At 35.7% G+C, this 14,912-nt stretch overlaps 1 protein-coding gene across 7 annotated transcripts in view; it reads right to left on the bottom strand.

The window, feature by feature from the left end:
* LOC107999443 (glutamate receptor ionotropic, NMDA 2B) overlaps nucleotides 1-14,912 on the bottom strand; it is a 221,164-nt gene that overhangs the window by 13,370 nt on the left and 192,882 nt on the right. For 4 of the 7 annotated variants that reach the window (XM_062077317.1, XM_017059290.3, XM_062077318.1 and 1 more), the window contains 8 exons: nucleotides 8,989-9,136; nucleotides 8,154-8,337; nucleotides 7,911-8,053; nucleotides 7,258-7,370; nucleotides 5,409-5,693; nucleotides 3,373-3,554; nucleotides 2,739-2,974; nucleotides 811-1,004 (listed from right to left, as the gene is read on the bottom strand). In XM_062077317.1, the coding sequence (XP_061933301.1) occupies nucleotides 811-1,004; nucleotides 2,739-2,974; nucleotides 3,373-3,554; nucleotides 5,409-5,693; nucleotides 7,258-7,370; nucleotides 7,911-8,053; nucleotides 8,154-8,337; nucleotides 8,989-9,136 (1,485 nt within the window). The remainder of the gene's footprint in view (nucleotides 1-810; nucleotides 1,005-2,738; nucleotides 2,975-3,372; nucleotides 3,555-5,408; nucleotides 5,694-7,257; nucleotides 7,371-7,910; nucleotides 8,054-8,153; nucleotides 8,338-8,988; nucleotides 9,137-14,912) is intronic. The other 3 variants (XM_062077319.1, XM_062077321.1, XM_028667401.2) reach the window with 1 other exon arrangement.

The raw sequence follows: 14,912 nt of genomic DNA, 5'->3' as shown, positions 1-14,912 counted from the left end.
TCATTCGATCCCATCCCTACTCGCAATGTATCCATATACGTATATGCGTTTGAATGCATACACGTGAATATTATATATAAATATATATACATTTTAGAGACTGCATATATACGAATTTAATATACGTTCGTAGATAAGTGCATGCTGTGCGAGCCAGGCTCCAAGTGACGTCAGAAAATATAACGTAATATAATTCAGGATTTAATCTCGATTTGCAGCCGTATGAAAATGACATTAAGTCAATTAACCGCGGCGTTGTTAAAATAACTCCGTTGATGGTAAATTATCATCGCGTTGGTTGCGAGTCCACCCTTTTCTCGATATCTTTAACGTTCGAACAACAATTGGTCCACGCGAATCGAGTTCGAATCCTTGTTACTGGAGGACAGGTGAGAAATAAATTATGCAGTAGACATGCGCAGATGTTTACGGGCCCACTTCCGCTTTCACGAGACGCGCTCGTGAAACGCAATCGAGCAGAGAAGAAGCGCGATCATTTCGGAAGGAAAGCTCTCAACAACGCGTCGTTTTCGAAAGCGGGTGCCACCTCGAAGAAGAAGCGAACGCTTTGATTGCTGGAATGTAACGGTCACCCTTCCTCCCGTTTCGTCTTCTCCGTTCCGATCGTCATCTTGCCTCTCCTCGATCATCGAGCGGATCTCGAAAGATTCACGGCTACCGCTTTCATTTCGTCGAAACGCGGTGGAAACAGCGATCGAGTTCGTCAATTGTGTTCGAGATCCTCTCGGATATAAGAGTCGTTACGCGATATGCTTTCTCACAGGTACGTTAAACGATTTAAAAGCTTACTTGGCCTGGGGAGGTTTTATCCCGTGAGCCTCAAGATCCTTCTCCAATTGTCGTATCCTGATCCTGGCCATGTCCAATTCGTGCTTCACCTTCCACAGATGCGTGTCGCATATCGGATCCCTGCATCTGTGGTACCTCAGGATATCCTGCGCCTCGTACACCGCGCCCCGGAACGTCAACGACTTTCCCATGCTCTTCGAAACAGATGCAATAGTAATGATAATAAAAGTAGTAAATATGTGATTTATATTGATATAAAAAATTATGATTTATTATATGATATAAATTATAGATTTGTATAAGTTTATTTGTTATTCGTGGAATTAAATGTAGAATTAAATATAGTGTAAATAATAATACGTGAAATTTATGAAATTATAAAAAAAGATTTATAATTCATACTAATATAAATATAATAATATATCGAATATAATATGAAAAATAAACGAAGTAGTACATATATATATATATCGGACTACTCGTGATTTAACAGGCAGAAGGAGATTTCACTCTTCTTTTCATAAATCATCACATTCACTCTCACGTCGTAAGCTTCGATGAGTTTTATTATTTAAAGATACAATAATAACGGTAAAAGTAGTTCCCATACTCTTCGAAACAGATGCAATAGTAATGATAATAAAAGTAGTAAATATGTGATTTATATTGATATAAAAAATTATGATTTATTATATGATATAAATTATAGATTTGTATAAGTTTATTTGTTATTCGTGGAATTAAATGTAGAATTAAATATAGTGTAAATAATAATACGTGAAATTTATGAAATTACAAGAAAAAGATTTATAATTCATACTAATATAAATAATAATATATCGAATATAATATGAAAAATAAACGAAGTAGTACAAATATATATATATCGGACTATAATAAATCATCACATTCATTCTCACGTCGTAAGCTTCGATGAGTTTTATTATTTAAAGAATAATAACGGTAAAAGTAGTAAAAATATAAAATACAGTTTAATAGGCAGAAGACGATGAGTAAGATAAAAATATGTCTCTGTGGTCATGAAATTTTAAACCTTAAAATATGATTTATAAAAACTTTCACTTCAAGTTTCGGCGAAATTCAAAGAGAAGGAAGGGAAGTGGAAATCAAATTAATTTCTCTTATACCTTGAAAACAGATATAACGATAATGATAAAAGTAGTAAAAATGTGAGATACAATCGGATAGATGACTTAACAGGCAAAAGAAGGCGGAAGAATCATTGAGTAGAATAGGATAATTTTAATCGAACGAGTAGATCATGGTTAAACAAATAGAACATGAAATATCTGGAAGAATGAGATAAAAGTACGTCTCTGTGGCCATGAAATCTTACCTTAAAACGTGATAAATATAATATTGATTCGAAAACACGAGATTCTTTAGAGAAATTCCAAATAGAAATTTTATTCAATTTCAACTTTTTCTTTTTCACAAGTAAAATCCCTTTACTTTCATCATTTAAAATATATTATACTGTGTCACGGCACACAGTTCGAACGAAAACCAAATTCAAAGAGAAAGGGCACGCGTTCTTATATCTAATATCTTCTAAACAGATATAATAATAATGACGACAAAAGTAGCGAAAGTATAAGATACAGTCGGACTAATCAGATACTCGTGACTTGACAGACAGAAGAAGACGATCATCGAGTACAAAGCAGAATAATTTCGTTGTTTAAAATGTATATTGTGCACAAATTCGAAGAGAAGCTCTAAGTGGGAGTCAAATTCTCTTATATCTTCAAAACGTATATAATAATAATACTTTACATTAAAAAATTCCGTTCCGTAGAAGTGCATGCGCGGAAATCATTCGTGGAGAGAAGCGAGAAATCCCTTAGGTTAGGGATGGAATCGATATCGAAAAGTACTGAAATATATTTCGATCGAAATCGGCTTACCAGGCTGAAAAGCGCGCAACAACCGCCGCCGTCGCTTCGCGCCAAGTGCTGCCTCACGTATTTGAAATACAAATGTTCCAATAGCAGGAAGGCAGCGGCAAGAAGGATTCCCATCATTAATAAAAGGAAAGCGGACAAGAATTGTTCGAGCGCCAAGGGATCGCTGCTCTTTTGCACCTCTTTGCCCGGCTTGCACGTCCCCGTCATCCAATACCTCCTCAGCCGTTCCAAGTCCCCTGCAATTTTAGTTATTCTTCCCTTTAACGAATGGAATACGTACGTGAAAAATGGGCAGAGAGAGAGAGAGAAAAATAAAGTACCCCGACTCGTTCGTCGAGAAGAGAGGGAATCGAATTGGGTCGTCGTGTTCCGGGAGAAATTTCATCCCGGAATTTCTTTCTCCTCCAAGAAAAAATTCTCAAATTATATTTTCATTTTCGAAAGAAATTGAAAATGCAGGGGAGGGATATTGTTCTGTAAATTGCGCTTGCTAACGAGATTTTCTTTTTTCGACAATGAAAATATCAGCAAGTTGAAGGAGCAAGTTTTCGAACCAAGTTTTTTTTCAATCTTGGAGGATTATGAATCTATACGAGAAGAGGATTTGGATCGAAACGATGGAGATAAAGTATACCGTTGTCCCTGTAGTCGAGGAGACGTTTGTTGAACATCTGCAGGTACTTGGAATTCCTGGAGAAGGCGAGGCCGTATCCGGTCATGGCGTACCAAGATCCAACGGTCAGCAATCGGCAATCCTCGTCCTGCGCCACCAGATAGTCGAGGACCGTTCCATCGTAGATGAACGCGTCCATCTCTCTGTCGGGGAAAAACGATGTTGGTCAGAAAATTGAGAAACTCGAAACGGCTCGATTCATTCTCGAACGACGATCTTTCTTCTCTTATCTCGATACTTCATCCCTCTCGCTCGATCAATAAATTTCTTCTAGATTTAATAATTTCTAAATTATTAAATTGTTCATTGATTACCGCGTGGCTTTTTTCAAATTTTCTCGCGAAAAATCGAAGGTGAATTTCCATCGAGAAATTCGATTGGAAATTGGAAATGAAATTGAAAGAATGGGCACTTAACCCACCAACGTTGTGCATTAACGCAACGTTCCATTTTTAATTTTCTTTCTCTCTTTTCCTTTTTCTTCTTTTTTTTTATTGAATTCTATTTTTTTAATGCATCGCGACTCTAAATTTGGATTTGCTTAGGATTTTTTTTCCCACTCGTTTTTTCCACTCCTACGTTTTTTGTTCATCGTGACGGAATAGAGAGATAAAAAAAAAGGGAAAGAAAGGATTAAAATAAACGACAAGAAAATGGTGGAGTAATAAGAGGGGAGAAGTTAATTGCGCGATTCTAAAATTACCATAAAATCTGAGACAAGCGCGTTCCAACTTTGATCTAATTAAACTCGATCCAACGTTTCCAAATTAGTTTTAATCCGAATTTCATTAAAAAGTCCAACTTTCCACGTAATAATATCCTGAATTTAGGTAAAAGCTTATCTTCTTCCCCCGGAAGAATCGTCTATTCCCCATTTCGCGCGCTATAATTTACACTTGCTTGTCGCGCACCTTTCGCTCGTCTGAAACGCGGCTCCATCCACTGATCGCGGCCAAACCCAATGGAACTAACTCGCGGAGATTAAACGAGCAACTCCGCCGCGGAAACTTGGATAACGAGCCACGTAATACATAATACGTTCACATTTGCCGCGGTTAAGCGAGCATTCGACCAACTTTTAACGCGATTTATTAAAGTCTTACTTTTGTTGCGCGCGTTTCCAAACATTCGATTCTTTTTTTTTTCCCTCCCCCTCCCCCGTTTTATTAAAGAGCGCAGTTTAAACACATAATATCGTTTTGTTTTTACGTTGGATTAAAAAAACTTGTTTCTAATATAAATTGAATAAAAAGGTGATTTTAATGATATTTATTACTTTTATTATAAACTGTTTATAAACCACACTTTTTTGAATCTGTTGTACAAGAAATCACAGATATATGGGAATCTTTCGGAAGGAGAGAAGAAAAATATCTAAAATTTATCTAAAATTGGCATTATGAAAGATGAAAGAAAATTTAAATAATAATGTTCTATATTTCCGAAAAACTCAAAATTTATTCAAAATTGGGATTGTGAAAAATGGAAGAAAATTCAAATAGTAATATTTTAGGATATTTCCGAAAGACCAAGATTGGAACGAAAAAACCCAAAATTTATTCAAAATTGGGATCATGAAAAATGGAAGAAAATCCAAAGAATTTTAGGATATTTCCGAAAGATTGGAATGAAAAAAATCCAAAATCTATTTAAAATTGGAATTATGAAAAATGAAAGAAAATCCAAAGAATCTTAAAATATTTCCGAAAGATTGGAACGAAAAAACCCTCAAAATCTATTCAAAATTGGGATCATGAAAAACGGAAGAAAATTCAAATAATAATATTTTAGGATATTTCCGAAAAACTAAGATGGGATCATGAAAAATGAAAGAAAATTCAAATAGCAATATTTTAGGATATTTTTGAAAAACCAAGATGGGATCATGAAAAATGAAAGAAAATTCAAATAGCAATATTTTAGGATATTTCGGAAAGAGCAAGATTGGAACGAAAAAAATAAAAAATCTACGATTTGGATGAGTTTTGACAACTTACCCGCTGATAACCGCCTCGATCCCTTCGGCCACGCTGCTCTTGTTGAACTCCTTCATGTACGTGTGCATCTCCTTGAAGTATTTGGCCAAGGTGCTGTCGGTATGGCTCCAAGGTATCGTACCGAACTTGAACATAGGCTTGTGGGACCAAGGTTTGGCCAAACGGTGATCATCCACGCCTGTGAATTCGTGAAACTCCTCCCTCGTGATCATGAATGCGGCCAGGTTGGCAGTGTAAATGGCGAGAAACACCACGGCGAATAGCGCCCACACGTTCGTCATGAATCTGAGTCGAAGACGAACTTTTTAAAAAATTCTCACACTCCTTTGAAAATTAGTTATAGAGACTTAACTTAACTTAAACTCTAAGAAGAGTTTTTCCAAGCCGATATTAAAGATTTTTTCGAAAAAGAAGGGGATTGGTCGGGAAGAGATCGATTCGAGAATTGAAAGAACCAAAGATTCGATATCTATCCAAAAAGAGAGAAAATTTAACGCTTCGATTAATCTTTAAATCTTTACGTGCATCCAGATTCGTGTAGGTTGATGAATTAATTAAAAAAGGAAAAAATAAAAAATCTCGATGATCTCGTGGACAAATTTTTTGGTATACGTTTCACGCTCCGCACATTTTTATATTTTAACATGACTGGCAGATCGTGTATTAATAATTCCACTGTAATAACGGATACATGTTTCGAGACTTTTATTTACGAGCTGACAGCATTCTTTCATCCGGTGTAACAATATTATATTTCCACAGGAATACCGTCATTTTTCTCCGTTTACGAAAACGTAACGAGAAATATAAAATATTTTCACCGGTTGAATTATTATTATTATTGTTATTGCACATCTTCGAGATCGAAATGGAACAAGCGAAAAAGGAATATTTTAATCTCGAATTCTCGCGGTGGTGAGTTGAAATGAAATAGAGAGATAAATAATGGAGAAATGTAATGGAGAAAAAATTCTCTTCTATATTTCCGTCTCATTTTTAAATCAACAATCGATCTCTTCTTCTTCGAATCTAAATTCTATCGGAAACACGTGTATAGAACGATATTTTCGAGAATGGCGGCGCGAAATAATTCACACGGTGTTTCGTACGTTTTGAATTCCAACCACGCGGCCGAGAAATAAATAAAATGTTCATTTTTCACGGATAACGTTGAATACAATTTCTTCTGGCATAAGAACACTTCTTCTTGGAGGAACTTATATTTCATTCTCAATCCAACCTTATCCAACGTGAGATATTATCTTCCTGATTCGAAACACTTTTCGATAATTTTTTCTTTACTTGTGCTTATCATTGCGATATTTAATCGACCATTCAAAATTCAAATATTTCACGCGTGATTATGATAAGCGTATAAAAATTCGTTTTTAAATCTCCAAGTTACGTTTCCAAATGGCGATATCCAGAATCTGATAAATTCATAATTTTAAACCGTGTAGAAAAATAAATTTAATTGGATATAAATCGTTTTCCGTGTAGACAAATCCCGTAAAATATGTTTTTAAATCTCTAAATTATCTCCAAATAGCAATATCGAGAATCTAATAAGTTCATATTTCAGTGGAAGGGGCGAAGAAGAGAAAAATTAATTGTTCAGATGTATAATTTTCTGCGTAGACGATGTTTCACGATTTCGAACGTATAAAAATTCCTTTTTTAAAAATCTCTTTTAAAATTACCTCGAAATATCGAGAAGCTGACAAATTCATATTATTTACAAAGCGAAAAGAATGGAAGAAAGAGAAAAGACACGGAAGGAAGTTCTCCACCCGCGAGCTATGATTTGTGTCGGGGATTTTAATTGACGATAGAAATTGTTTTTACCGACCTGGCTGTGAATCCCCTGGGAGAATCGATATGGACGGCTGCCTGAAATAACACGGCCCAGACCAGCCAGTACGTCCGGCAAAAGGAGAACCGATGGTTGGGCGATGGATTCTTCTGTAATCATGGAAAAAAAGACCAGTCTCGTCCTTCGTCGAATCACACTGTTTCAAACCGGTTAGCGGCAACGTTGCAATAATAAGAAAACGTTCTATTCTAGCGTCTGATGTAAGCTTTGTCGAAGTTTTCGAATTTCTACAGCTATGTACACAATTTGTTCGTAGCTTTCGAAATGATCGCATCGAAGTTAAAAGTAGCAAGATCATTATTATTTTTTAATTCCTTCCCACTGGAAATTCTTCAAAGAAAAATCTTCTTGCTCGACGGAGGCAACGTGTCTCGCGTCGAACGAAATTTGATCGAGAATAAAAAGGAAGAGGAAGAAGAAGACGAAGCGTTGTTGGTGAGGAAAGGTCGTGGGAAAAGTGTCGGCTCGCGATCGATCTCTTTTCCTTCGATGCGAGGAGACGTGACGCGCGTCGTTCAGATTAACGATCATTGGCGCGACGGGTAATTTCGGGTCTCTCGTGTCCCTCTCGTGTTTTTTTGGAATGGAAAGCGTGGATAGCTGATAAGAAGCGAAATTAATAGTAATACCAATAGTTTCTGCGCAGCGTCTGAAGGGTTTACCTTCATGTTGAAACCGGATGGTGACAACCATTCGAACAGAAGTATCATTATCGTGGCCGCGTGTATGGCCACGATCCCGACTAACATCCAGGACGCGGTGTCGAATGGTTCTGGAAACGAAACGAAATTGGCACGGATGAAAATTTTTACTCGGTTCGATTTTTAATCGGCTCAGTTTGTCGATTTAGTTTGTTATTGGGGATTATTTACCAAGGAAGGCAGTGGGAGATATTATACCAGTCCTCTTCGCCACCACGATGGCGATACCTGTCTCCATGTACGGCACCGTGAAATCAACCACAGCTTCCCTTTCCGAGTTGATCATCAGAGATGTCATCACCATGTCCGTTTTCCGATTCACCAGGTCGGCTATCAAACCGTTCCATTTCCCATTCTGCGAGCAGAATTAATGTCCTGTTATATTTTATACATGAGAAAAGTTATATTATACCGGAAACAGAATTCAACGAATCAGGAGGACTCGAATTCTTCCTCCGATATTAAAATTTAATATTTTGTTTAAATCCATTTAAAAAAGAAAGAAGGAATTTAACTCGAAATATCGATCGATCTTAAACTTTTACTTTTCAACACGTTTCGGGGAAATAACGTCGAAATCTAAAAGTTCTTTTCGTTCATTGGGAAATAAAAATGTAATTGGGACATGAGCCGCGTTATCAATGAACGTAATTGCAATTCTATCGACGAGGATTAAAAAGGATTCGCGATATCGAATCCGCGGTTTCCAATTTCCAAGACGCTTCTTCGCCGTTATTATCGAAACTAATTCCTTTCCATTTCTCCGGATTAAGAATTCGCAATTGATTTCGTAAAATCCTACGATTCACTTGTAACGGCCATCTTCATCGACCAGTCTAACTTGTGAAACAATAATCTAAAAAATATATACGTATATTTGCAAACCCTATTTTAATTGAATTTACCAACGATATTTCTCTCTTCTCTTCGTCCCGTTAATCAATTACATTCTTGACGTTTGTTTCAACGTCCACTCGATTAGAAGGGAATAAATACAATTAATTACCTCCAACGTGCCCCATTTCCCATCTTCCACTCTGACGAGCTCATAAGTGAACCCGATCTCCTCCGAGAACTTCTGCAGCAGGTCGATGCAGAATCCGCTGCAGCACTGGAAAAAACTCTCGTTCTTCTGGGCCGATTGCGTGTCCATCCTGGAAAAAAACGCACGTACTTTGCCTTCGTTTTCTTCCTCCCCTTTCTTCCCTCGTGCGCCATCCTTTCTCGATCGTTTTCACGGTAAAAAAATGCTGCTTTCTGGAGACGAGGAGGAGGGATGATCGAGAAAGGTAAATATTTTGCGTTCAAATGTAAAAATAAATCGCGCAGTGTACTCGAATTTAGGAAATTTATTCGCGAAACGAGTGATTTAACTTATGGCCAAGTCGTGAATACGTTTGAATACGTGCTAGTCGGCCCATCCTGGCCACATCTGCTCGTGACAAACTCGATGTGTATTGTTTCCTGGTTGAATAACACTTGTTTTGTACGTGTGCAGGGAACGACTTTTATATTTTTTCCCGAATCGGAACAATCGCGGTTGCCGAATTTTTTGAAAAAAGTTCCAACTTTGAAACTCTTCGATCCGAAATTTAATTCGTAATTCGATCATTGAAATCCAACTTTGAAATCCTTCGATCCGAAATTTAATTTATTTCCATTAATGTGAACGAAATTGTCGAATTTTTTGAAAAAAGTTTCAACTTTGAAATCCTTCGATCCGAAATTTAATTTATTTCGATTAATGTGAACGAAATTGTCGAATTTTTTGAAAAAAGTTTCAACTTTGAAATCCTTCGATCCGAAATTTAATTTATTTCGATTAATGCGAAGGAAACGATAAATTTTCCCAAATTTTAAAACTCTTCGATTCGAAATTTAATTCACACTTCGATCATTAATGCGAGCATTTTTTGAAAAAAGTTCCAACTCTGAAATCCTTTGATCCGAAATTTAATTTATTTCGATTGATGTGAACGAAACGATAAATTTTCCCGAATCCGAACTTTAAAGCTCTTCGATTCGAAATTTAATTCACACGTCGATCATTAATGCGAACGAAACGGTAAATACACATTTATTCTCCGTGAAATTTCGATTTAACGATCGATCAACGAAAAGCCAATCTCATATTTAAAAGAAAAAAAAAAAAGAAATCTACCCGAAAGTTGGAAATTAACCTTTATCAATCTTATAAGAACCATCGTATAAGAAGATCAAACTCGAAGGGATTAAACGGTGCACGATTAAGCGGGAATCATTATCGGCCGTCCTTCAATGTCCTTCCCTCCGCAAATATCGATAACTATATCGATCAAAACTTTCGTTCGACACGTCGAGACGAAAGAAAATTTCGAGGCTTGATTAGGCCACCTGCCTGTCCAAACTTATCAAATTAACGTCGTTTATATATAGTTGTTGATCGTCAACGTGTCGAGCGTATCGATTGATTAATCAATTCGATTCTCGTGGAATAAATTTTGAATTTGGAGAAACGAAGGGGCAACTCGATGCTCGAGGGATCGTAATTATGCCCCTGGAATTTGCCAGCTGACAAGGGAAGCAATAACTGGACGCAACTATTGTTTGCTTTGGCGTCAACCTGGACCACTGACTTGTATCTCGAGTTGTGCGAACGAGTAATGCAGCGTGGAGGGATAATTTGCGCGTGATACGACAAGATGTCATTCCGATGGAATTTCGGATTATTCATCATGGATAAACAGTGAGAAATATTTATACGTGTTTACGTGCGGGAGGTGATTGAATGAGAAAAGCTCGTAATTGGATTACAAGCAATTAAATTGCGAATCGAAGTTTCGTCCAAGGATTACGTTTAACGAAACAATCTCTTTTTTCGTTGGATCATCTTATAATTGGAAACTTTAGTCGACGGAATATCACGAAATATGGAGATTGAGATGGAGATGTTATTCGTGAAAAATGTAAAAGAAACGTTTTGTTCAAGGAGGAGATTGTTAAAGGAATATCCAAACATATTATCCTATATAATGTTGGCGACAACGGTAACTCGAGCTTTTTTGTTCGCAAGAAGAAGAGCAGTAGAGGAATATTCTGGCTGATGAAGTATTAATTTTACGCATTTTTAACATCATGACGTGTGTAATTAGGGGATAAGTACACAGCATGAATTTCAAAACGAAATAATATTAATACGATGGAAATATTTAAAAAGACGTTAACATGGAAATACACCCTAATTTCTCCAATTTTATTTAACCATTAAATTTCTGGATACGATATAATATTCGCTTTGATCAACACAATACGAATTAATCGTGGTTCGTTTCGATAAAATTCAATATTTCTCCTAGTTTCGTCTCTCTCTCGCTTCTTTCGTTTGTTTCGAAATCTCACCGCACGATGGCGCGTGCGAGTACTGGCAAACGTGAAAAATATCATGAAAACAATAAATTTTCAATCTCGAAAGATATTCACCAACGTTTCGCGACTTTCGTGTTTGGCCGACTGCTTGCATAAAGTGTTCGTTCGAGTAAAACTCGAATCGACAAGTTGGGCGCATTGAAGGGGAAACAAAAGGGGAAGCTTTGTACAAGAGGAAGTTTATACACCCGAGTTTCTTACGTATTGGCTATTTTTGTTCACACTCATAAAAGTTTATGGGCAGTTTCTAGGGGTTCTTTTGGTGAATCGATTCAACTTGTTCACGTTTTTTTCTTGCGGTGAATCGACATTTTTTTCAAAGAGTCGATCGTACGAACGGGGATACCTTATCGTTGATTTTTTTTCTTGTACGTGCTCAAGTTTTCTTCTAACTTTTCAAAGTTTATATAACAATCTATGTAAATTGAGTTTTCGAGATTTCGTTTAATAAAATAATTTATATTAAATGAGAAATCGCAACAATTCAACAAAGTGCATATAACATGCGGATAGATTTTAAGATTTGGAGATAATATATTCTTTCCCCGGGAAAAATATATTCTCTCATATATTCAAGAAACTAGGAAGAATTTTTCAGATAAGAAAAATTTTTAATATAGATGTACCGAATTCTTCTTCTCATTTTATTGGGTTAAAGTAATGTAAAGTTTTCCGAATACAAATTTCATCAAAAATTCTTGATTCTGGACGAAAAGATCTTCTTCTCTTTCGTACTTTCGTTGGAGAATTTTTCTTCTCGCTCGACCAACGGAATTGGAAAAAGAAACTTAAAAATTCAAATTCGAAATTTCGGTAGAAATATAGCAAGAGAAATTTTCATCTCTGAAAAAATATTCGTTTGTTATATAATTCCTTTTCCTTTGGGCTCAACTCCCAATGACAATTTTATTCATCTTTCACCTGGAATTTTATCCCATTATAAGGTTACTCTAATAATTTTTAGAGCGTTGGAGATCTCTTCTTCTCTCTCTTTCTCCTTCTCGAACAGGAGAAAAAGTTGGTGCCAATATGATCCTCGCATTTCGATCCCCTGTCCCTCCTTTTTTCCTTTTCCTTCCTTTCTTTTTTTTTTTTTCACCTCTATATCCAATTACTCGTTTTGGCACATCTCTTTTAACCGCGTCGCGCACAGAAAGAAGAGTAATTATCTTCCTTTTTTGTTGGCATTCCGCCAACATCGTTTCCCACTTTTTAGGGACAAAGAGATTCTATCACCTATTGTACCTTTTATTTTCAGGGAGGACAATCTTCCCTTTCTAATATCCCTCTTTATAGCGTCTCATTTCGAGAGTTTCGCGCAACGAAAGAACGAAACCAGCTCTTCGAATCGAATTTATAAAACTGTCAACGTAAAAATTTTAAACGGAAGTTTTGTGTTTAAAGAGGGGGGAAAAAAAGAAAGGAAGAGATTCAATCAGATTACGTCTTCGTATGGTACAAAGGTGGCTGTATTTATTTCTATTTGAGTTTAAATTTCTTGTATATCGCGTAAGTGAAGCAAACAAATTTTATACAACGTCTGATTCTACTTGGAATCTTTGTCAAAATTATGGTGGACGGTATTCATTTCTGTCGTTGCGCAACAAGTTTAAATTTGTTCTTTCATCCAATATCGCGGAAGTTAAACAACGTTGCATCTTCGTCATAGTGTCAGGTTTTTCTTAGAACAGAAGCTTCCCTTTGCAATTTCTTCTTTCCGTTCAAATATATCGCAAAAGTGAAACGAACAAATTCAATGGTGCATCTTCGTCATAGTGTCTGGTTTTACTTAAAACGGAAAATATTACTTTGTCAAAATTGTTTCTACGATTATACAAATTTAAATTTCTTCTTTCATTCGTGGTGAAAATTAAACGAACATCTTCATTATAAAGTCAAGAGAAATTTTTAGAATAGAAAAAGTTATTTAGAAAAATATTCGTCAAAATTACGAGAGTTATATTTATATCTCTACCATCGTATAAATTTAAATTTGTTCTTTCATCCATCTCGAAAATTAAACAAACGTTTTCATTATATTATCAAATTTTACTTGGAACAAAAGCTAAATTTGTTCTTTCGTTCAATATACTGCGAAAGTTAAACGAACAAATTCAATATTACTTTGTTATAGCGTCTGATTCTACTTAGAAAATTTTCGTCAAAATTATGGTAATTGTATTTATTGTATGTATTGTACAGATTTAAATTTGTTTTTTCCAAGTGAAAATTAAACAAACATCTTCGTCATACGTACTCAAATTTCACTTGGAAACTTTCGTTCGATATATCTCGAAAATTAAACAAATATCTTCATTACATCATCAAATTTTACTTGGAAAGCTTCGCCCAAATTTCTTCTTTCTCTCAATGTTTCGAAAGTAAAACGAGCAAATTCAACGTTACATCTTCATCATACTGTCAAATTTTACTTGGAAAGCTTCGCCCAAATTTCTTCTTTCTCTCAATATTTTATGAAAAGTGAAACGAGTAAATTCAACGTTACATCTTCATCATAGTGTCAAGTTCCTTGTCAAAATTATTATTAATTATTTCTATAATTACACAAATTTAAATTTCTTCTTTCTATCTCGAAAATTAACAAACATCTTCATTATACTGTCAAATTTCTTGGGAAGCTTCGCCTAAATTCGTTCTTTCATTCGATATATCTCGAAAATTAAACAAGTACTTTCATTACATCATCAAATTTTACTTGGAAAGCTTCGGTCAAATTTCTTCTTTCTCTCAATGTTTCGAAAATAAAACGAGCAAATTCAACGTTACATCATAGTGTCGAGTTTTACTTAGAACAGAAACAATTATTTAGAAAAATCCTTGTCAAAATTATGCTAATTATTTCTATAATTACACAAATTTAAATTTCTTCTTTCTCGAAAATTAACAAACATCTTCATCATACTGTCAAATTTCACTTGGAAAGCTTCGCCTAAATTCGTTCTTTCATTCGATATATCTCGAAAATTAAACAAGTACTTTCATTACATCATCAAATTTTACTTGGAAAGTTTCGCCCAAATTTCTTCTTTCTCTCAATGTTTCGAAAGTGAAACGAGCAAATTCAACGTTACATCTTCATCATAATGTCAAGTTCCTTGTCAAAATTATAGTAATTATTTCTATAATTACACAAATTTAAATTTCTTCTTTCTCGAAAATTAACAAACATCTTCATCATACTGTCAAATTTCACTTGGAAAGCTTCGCCTAAATTCGTTCTTTCGTTCGATATACCGCGAAATCGAAAATTCAACGTTACATCTTCATCGAAACGTCAAACTCCATTCAAAAATTACATTGAAATTTTTCGTACGTCTCTGAAATCTCGGTGCAACTCGATCTCGGATGGACTCGACTCCGAACTCAAAATCCGGTTAGCCACCGCGTGAAACGTCGTGGTTCCACGTTGGCGTGGATCGACATCTGTAAACTTGGTCCGAACTAACCAGAAATCGGAAAACTTTGACGGGTATCGGTGTTGCAACACCGTTCAAACCGTGGCGA

Source organism: Apis cerana, linkage group LG7, assembly GCF_029169275.1.
Source record: "Apis cerana isolate GH-2021 linkage group LG7, AcerK_1.0, whole genome shotgun sequence".
NCBI lineage: Eukaryota > Metazoa > Arthropoda > Insecta > Hymenoptera > Apidae > Apis > Apis cerana.
Note: the sequence above shows the minus strand (reverse complement) of the source record. Positions and strands in the feature narration are given on the sequence as shown.